Source organism: Pediculus humanus, genomic scaffold (genome assembly GCF_000006295.1).
Source record: "Pediculus humanus corporis 1103172107790 genomic scaffold, whole genome shotgun sequence".
Classification (NCBI taxonomy): domain Eukaryota; kingdom Metazoa; phylum Arthropoda; class Insecta; order Psocodea; family Pediculidae; genus Pediculus; species Pediculus humanus.
Window position 1 is genome coordinate 253,799 of NW_002987384.1, and position 7,999 is coordinate 261,797.

At 23.6% G+C, this 7,999-nt stretch overlaps 1 protein-coding gene across 1 annotated transcript; it reads left to right on the plus strand.

Annotated features, from left to right (window-relative positions):
- Positions 1-3,520: 3,520 nt before the first annotated feature.
- On the plus strand, positions 3,521-6,581 carry Phum_PHUM368420 (uncharacterized protein; the record flags this gene model as incomplete). The annotated part of the gene is made up of 5 exons (XM_002428125.1): positions 3,521-3,565; positions 3,971-4,118; positions 5,732-5,841; positions 5,920-6,088; positions 6,538-6,581. 5 exons carry the CDS (start codon positions 3,521-3,523, stop codon positions 6,579-6,581), a joined length of 516 nt encoding a protein of 171 aa, XP_002428170.1.
- Between the last annotated feature and the right edge of the window lie 1,418 nt (positions 6,582-7,999).

Consider the following 7,999-nt stretch of genomic DNA (forward strand, 5'->3'; position numbering starts at 1 on the left):
AATTTATTATTCAAATCAAATTCTCTTGATGGTAATCAAACAAACGGGAATCGCGATTAAAAAAAAAAATTTTTTTTTTTTTGTATTGTTGCCAACTTACGAAATTTAAATTTACCTAATTTAAAAAAAAATGTTTAAAATTTTATTTCGGGTTTTTTTTTAACGGTATAAACGAATAAAGTGATATTTACGTGAATAAAAAATTTTAATAAAAATTTCACATAAAAAATATTAATAAGTAAGGCCGACATATTTAATTTTTTTTTTTTAACCAATAATGGGGGGGGGGGGGAAAAGCTCCCAGAATAAATTTCTTTTTTTTTTTTTTTTCATTTTAACATTCAAATTGTAATTTATTACACTTTTAATGGATTTTCAAATATTAAATAAAAGCCTACCATTGGTTATTATCATTATTATTGTTATTATCGTCATTGACATCGTCATCATCGATATTGTTATTCATTTTAATGGATTATGATTTAAATTAAACTTGACTTTATTACCATAAACGTTACTATTATTATTGAAAAAAAAATTTTCTTTTTTTTTTTTTTTGTAATATATTTTCCATCAATTTTATTATCATTATTATCTATTTTATTTATCGTCGTCGTCGTCGTCGTCATTGTCATCGTCGTTTTAATGTTTACCGAGGAAAACGTTAAAAAAAAAATATTTTACGCGAATTTTTTTTTTTTAGGTTATTAAATTTTCGAGTGCCTTTTTTGCGCTTTTCATAACGCACACACTTTCTCTCTCTTTCTCTCTCTCTTTTAATTTTCGTCTTTTTCGTTTTTCTACGTGTTTTCCAATGAATGTAGGTGCGTGTGTATTTCTCTCTCTTTCTCTCATTTAATTTTCGTGTCTCGCATTTTTTCTACGTGTTTTACAAAGAATGTAAGTTCGTTTGTAACTCTCTCTCTCTCTTTATCTCTCTCTCTCTCTCTCTTTCTTTCTCTCTCTCTTTGTCCTCTCTGTCGCTTAAATTTAATTAAATCAGATTTTTGAAATTTTAAAATTATATTTTAATGATTTGACCTTATTTCCTAAAAAAAATTTTCCGAGGTTTGATATTAAAAAAGATTATTTTGTTTGAGAAGAGCTTTAAGTATTTCGATGCTATAATTATTATTATTATCATTAACGTTAAAATTATTAATTAATTGATAATAATAATAATAATAAAGTTAACCTTTTCAAGTGTGTATTTATAAAATGATTTCGACGTGATTAAAATTATTATAAAAATCAGTCGACTAAATTTCAATAAATTTAATCATTTTATTTATTTTCATATGTTTTTGACAATTAAAATTTATTTATTTCAATTTATATATATTATTATTATTATTATTATTATTATTATTATTATTATTATTATTATTAATTATTTATTTTCGGTTTTCTTTTGTTATTTTTTTTGCAACAATGAAAGAAAAACCGGGTAAAAATAGAAATTAAATGACTTCATGAATAAAAAAAAAGTGGGGGCCCTGAAAAAAGTAAGAAAATCAACATTTATTTGTATGCATCATTTGGCAACGTTGCAATAAAGGTTGGGAAAAAAATTTAAATTTTTATTTTCGTTTTAATAATAAGATTTGAAAAGTTTTTTTTGTTTTTTTTTCGTTTTTTCTCTTGCATTTCTTCACTGCTTCCACGACAAAAAAATAAATAAAAAATAACCGAAGTGTAAAAAAAAATTTAGAAAATGATAATAACAATAATAATAATAACAATAATAATAAATTTGATTATTCAAACGAACAAAAAAAAAAGTAACTTAAACACATAATATGTATATATATAAAAAAATTTGTTTCTGGTAGAATGATTATTTATTTTATATTTTTTTAAAACGTTGATAATAATCATTAAAATAAATTTTTATTTTTATTTCATTTTCCTCCTCCATTTTTATCATTTTCCAGGAAAGTAGCTGGAAAATAAAAATAAAAAAACATGGAAAATGAATTTGGATACATTTAAAAAAAAATTTTTTTTATTCGTTATTGAAATTTAACGGCAAACAAAAAAACTCAAAATATTTAATGTTTATTTTTCCGTTGTTTATTTACTCTATGATTTTTATTTTTTCGTTGTTTAATTACTCTATGATTTTTATTTTTCCGTTTACGTAAGAAATATTAAAATTTAATTAATAATGTTTTTTTTTCTGCGTACGTATTTAAACAAATTTGTTGTTGACTAGAAAAAAATTTTTTTTTTTTATTTATAAAAATTTTAATTTTATTTAAAAAATAAAAAAAAATAAAAGGAATTTTTTATTAATAAATAAATTATTAAATAAATAAATAAATAAAATTTTTTTTTTATTAAACAACGTTTTGAAAAAATATTTTAATAAAAATCATGAACTTTATAATTTATTTATAAATATTTCATAACCTTTTTATTTATTTATTTTTTTTTTTTGTATTTGTATTCGTGCCACGTTTTTTTTTATTTTCCGAACCGAAATTTTCATTCCGTATAATAAAAAAAAATAAAAAAAGGTAAAAATGATAATAATAATAATAATAAATCTAGATTTTTTCGGTAAATGTTTATTTGAATAAATTTTTTTTTTTTTTTTTTTGAATTCGTTCGTTTTATTTTTTTTTGATTCGTGATTTGATTTAATGTTTATCCAATGGAATATTATTATTATTATTATTATTAATAATAATAATAAACGATTACCGTAATTATTATTATTTTATTTAATTAAAAAAAAATCTTCGAACAGTATATTATGATAACAATTTAATTTTTTTAATAATATAAATTCATTTTGAAATCTTTTTGAAATATTATTATTATTATTATTATTATTACTATTATTATTAAATTGTTTAATAATTTTAAGGTAAAAATAAAAAAAATTATGTATAAATAATATTTATTTTACGTCGTTAGAAAAAAAAATATTAAAAAACAAAAAGACATGACATTGAAAAATTTTATAAATTTTTTATTTAAAAAAAAATATTTTTTTGTTCATTCACCGTGTTACGTTTTCAATTTTTTATATATATTTTTTTTTCAGGGCCTTTTCCTCTTCTCTCTCTCTTTCTCTCTGTCTCTATCCTTCCCTCCCCCGTTCTCTCTCTCTCTTTATCTTTTTTTTTAAAAGCATTTTAAACCAGTTAATTTTTTTTTTTTTTTTTTGTATAAAAAAATTTTCGTTTTTTTGTAAAATTATTATTATTATCTTTTTTTAAATTTTTTTTTCACGCTGTCGTTCACATAGTTTTTATGTAAACGTATAAATATATATAAAAAAATTTTTTTTTTTTTTCTGTTGTCGAACATGTCTGCCGGAAAGTTCGGAAAATGATAACATTTATTATATATATATGTATATATATGTACATTATTCAAAACGACGGAAACGACGACCAGAATTTCAATGCGACCTTTTTCTGATACGCATCAATAAATGATTTAAAATGTTTAATAATAATGATAATAATAATAATAATAAAAATTCGATAAGGTTAAGTCAAGTGTAATAATGAGATTAATAAAAAAAAAAATTGACCCGAACATTAAATTTCAGGTTTGATTGAGTGTAAATTAACTATTTTTAAGTAGTTAAAATTTATTGTTATTATTATTATTTATATTAAATAATCATTTGTCGGCCATATTGAAAATAAATAAATAATTTAAAATTTTTAATGATAAAATTGGGGAGGCGGAAAGGTAACGTTTAAATTTTTAAAAGTTAATTAAATAAAAATGATTAAAAAAATTTTTTTTTAGTAAATAAAATATTAATGTTAATGTAATTAAAACGACATTGTTACCTTTGACCCGATCCGACCTGACCCCCTAACTCTTCTCCTTTTCCTCCTCCTTCTTCTCTTCCACCTTCTTCTCCTCTTTCTCCTCCTCATTTTCTCTTTTCTCCTCTCTTTTTACGATGAGAAATTAAAATTTTTTTTTTCTTTCTTGTTTCTAGGCCAAAGAATTGCCCGCCAAAGACATTTCAGGTACATCGGATCCATACGTAAGAGTCACTTTATTACCCGATAAAAAGCACAGACTGGAAACAAAAGTTAAAAGAAGGACTCTTAATCCTCGCTGGAACGAAACTTTTTACTTTGAAGGTAATTAATTTTTTTTTTTTTACCACCTTTTTATCGATTCCTTGGATTGGAAAAAAAAAAAGAAAAATGGAGAAAAAATGGTCATTATTGTTATAAAACTTGCGTGAGTTCGTTCGTCCCCCTCCCCCCTCCATAAAATCCTCAAATTCTTCTCCCCCCACTTCAAAACGGATCCCCATTTTTTTTAAAATTACAAATATTGTCTAACTGTGACGTATAAAAAAAAAAAAAACGTGATTTAAACATTTTATAATTAATTAATGTAAATTTTTTTTTTTGTCATCGGTTTAATTAATGGCGGACGGAAAAGAAATTTAAATTTTTTTTGTATTCATCAACGTCAAAATAAATTTAAATTCCAATTGAAAAAAAAAAAAAAAATGAATTCGAAAATTTAAAATTTTACTCTCCTTCTTTCTTTATATAAATATGCAGTAAGTAAGAAAAATTTTTAATTTAATAAGTCACGTGATTACGTCGCTCGCGTCTTCTGCTGGTATACAGAGCGTAATAAAAACGGTTTAAACATTCTTTAATTATAAAATCTAGTTAAAAAAAAAAACCAAAATTAAAACACGTTACGTTTTAGTCAAAAACAAACAAACAAATTTTTTTTTTTATTTAAATATTTTAACGAACAAACACACCTAAAAAACAAAATTTCATTTCCGGTTGAGTTGTCGTAATAATAATAAACATTTAACTTTTCAAAATTTCATATCCGGTTCCGTTTTTTCTTTTTTTTCCCGTTTCTTTCATTATCAACATTTGAAAATTTTAAAGTTTGAAAATATTTTTTTCTAAAGTTAAGGAAAAAAAAAAATGTCGCGGATTTTATCCGAAAGAAATAAAAAAAAAAAAAAAAAAAGTTTTTAAGATGAAAAATTTTAAATTCCAATCAGGTCATGAAAGTTCATTATCATTATCATCATCATCCCTTGGGGTAAATTAAACCGGATATTTCGATTATGTCTAAGTTGAAAAAAACTTTTCCTTTTTCCTTTTTTTTTTTTAAGGTTGTAGGCGTTTCAAAAAAAAAAAAAAAATTTGAATAATACAAATTTGATAAAGAAAAGAAAAATTTTTCATACATTTTTTTTTTGGGGGGGGGGTATTTTGGGGGGGTTTATTCGTTACAAAAACAAAATTTTATGCAAACGAAATTTTTTTTGTTTATGATTTTTCACTTTTATTTATTTTAAGGGAAAAAAGAAAAAATCAATAAAATTTTTCACATAATGTAAATGCGACATCGTGACAATTTTTTTTTATGTTTAACCGCCCCGCCCCTCACTCCCCAGAAAAAACATTTTTCTTACCAACTTTAAAAAAAAAAAAAAACTTAAAACCGTAATTTTAATTATATATATATATATATATATATATATATATACCTTTGGTTAATTTAATTTTACCCTTTTTTTTTACCATCTTTATACATAATAAATTATGGAGTCTTTACCATTATTAAATTTTTTCTTCTTCTTCTTACTGTAAATGTAATAAAAGAAATAAATTTTAAACAACCCAGGAGGGGGAGGGGCGGGGATTCCGTAAAAGTTGGGAAATAATAAAAAAAAATTTTAATTTTTTTTTTTTTTTACCTTTTTTAGGTTTTCCAATACAAAAATTACAAGGTAGAGTTTTACATCTTCACGTTTTTGACTGGGATAGATTTTCCAGAGATGATTCCATAGGAGAAGTATTTTTACCACTTTGTCAGGTAAGTTTATCAGGTGTTTTCTTATGACGTCATTATAACGACAAAAGAAAATGTATCGTGACGTATATCATTTAACAGGTTGATTTAACGGAAAAGCCATCTTTTTGGAAAGCTTTAAAACCTCCGGCTAAAAACAAATGTGGAGAATTATTAACGTCACTATGTTATCATCCGAGCAATTCCGTATTGACTCTGACATTACTTAAAGCGAGAAACCTGAAAGCAAAAGATATCAATGGTAAATCAGGTAAGTAAACATTAAAAAAAAAAAAAATTCTCTTCTGCTTCCACGTCATTATTTACATTGTTGACTTTAATTCAAGATTTATTTATATATATAGTATATACTCAGCTTTAGAAAAGAAAAAATGTTTTAACATTAAGTTTTTTTATCGGATTTAATAATAATAATAATATTTTTTAAATTATTTTCTTTCGTAAACAAACGTGATCGTTTCCCCCTCCCCCTTTTCTCCTCTCCTCCCTTCCCCTCACTCCCAATTCATCTTTTTGTATTCTAATGTCATAAAGTGTTTAAACGCTTTTTTCCTTAGTTTCAAACAAAAAAAAATGAATGTATGTGTGTTTTTTTTACTCTATGCTAATATTAGTTTCGTCGTTTGTTTACATATTGTCATAGAGTAAAAAAAAAAAAACGTTTTGGAGTTAAATAATTATTTATTCTTTTTTTTTCAGATCCTTACGTAAAAGTATGGCTACAATTCGGTGATAGAGAATAGAAAAGAAAAAACTCCCGTTTTAAATGCACATTAAATCCAATATTTAACGAATCGTTTACTTTTAACGTACCATGGGAAAAAATTCGAGAATGTTCTTTAGATGTTATGGTCATGGATTTTGATAACATTGGAAGAAACGAATTAATCGGAAGGATATTACTTGCCGGTAAGATTCACAATCATTTTAAGTTTAAATTTTTTTTTTTTTTGCATTTATTTAATCGAATTATATCGGGGGGTGGGCTGGAGGTGGGGGGACTGAGTAGAAGGTAGGGGGTTATTTTATTTTACTTAAAAAAAATTTAAGTCAAGACATCGATTTAATGAAAAAAAAAAAAAAAATTAATATAAATACTCTCGAGGGTTGAGTTGGAAAAACGTCACGAAAATATTTAATTATATTTATTTATCGTCTGCTATACACACACAAAACGGTATCAATTGATTAATGGTCCGTTAAAAAGAAGGAAATAAAATTTATCGCGAGAGAGAGAGAGACGCTAGGGGGGGGGGGAGAAAAAGTTTAATTTTTTATTAATAATAAAAAAATAATATTTTTATGCTACTTAAACGATGATGATGCTTATTACGATATCCGTAAATAAAAGTTTTTTAAAAAGTTTCAAAAAAATGTTTTGAAACTTTTTGTTTTTTTTTTTTTTTTAAAATTATGGCGAAAATTTTTTTTTATATAAAAAAAATTGCGCGGGATGTAATTAAGTAATTATCGCCATTATGAAATTTTTCTTCTCCTTTAAAATTAATTTAAAATGATGATAAAAAAAAATTTTTATTTATTTATTATTTCCGGTTTTTTTTAAACTTTTCTTTTTGGATTTTCGGTTGAGGAAAAAAGTAAAAATATCATTGGTAATTTAATAAAATTTTTCAAAATAAGAAAACTCGTTTTTGTAAATTTTTTCCAGTAAATTTTCTCCAGGAAAAATCATACCTATTTATTTAAGTAATTTACCTTTTCCCGAATTTTCCAGCAGACGACAAAATAAAATAAAAATAAAAAAACAGTTTTTTTCGTTACGGAAACGTTAATTTTATACGTCGACGCCCATTTTAAATTATCATTAAAAAAAAAAAAAACGGGGCAGAAGAAAAGGGAAGCATTTTCCTTTTCTTTCCCTCCTCCCCCCTCCCCTTTTCGTAATAATAATAAAATCGTCATTATTATTATTATTATTAAATTCACGTGCGGTATTAATTCCAAAACTAATTCAAATCCATAAAATAATTAAAATATCGATAATGATAATAATAATTATTATTCGTTTTGTATCGGGTATAGTTTTTTTCCGAATGTTCACGTATTATTATTATTATTATTATTACCGTGGTTTTAAATGTTAATTAAATACTGTTATATTCGGTTCGTTCTTTATTTTTGTAAGTAATGAACAAGCACT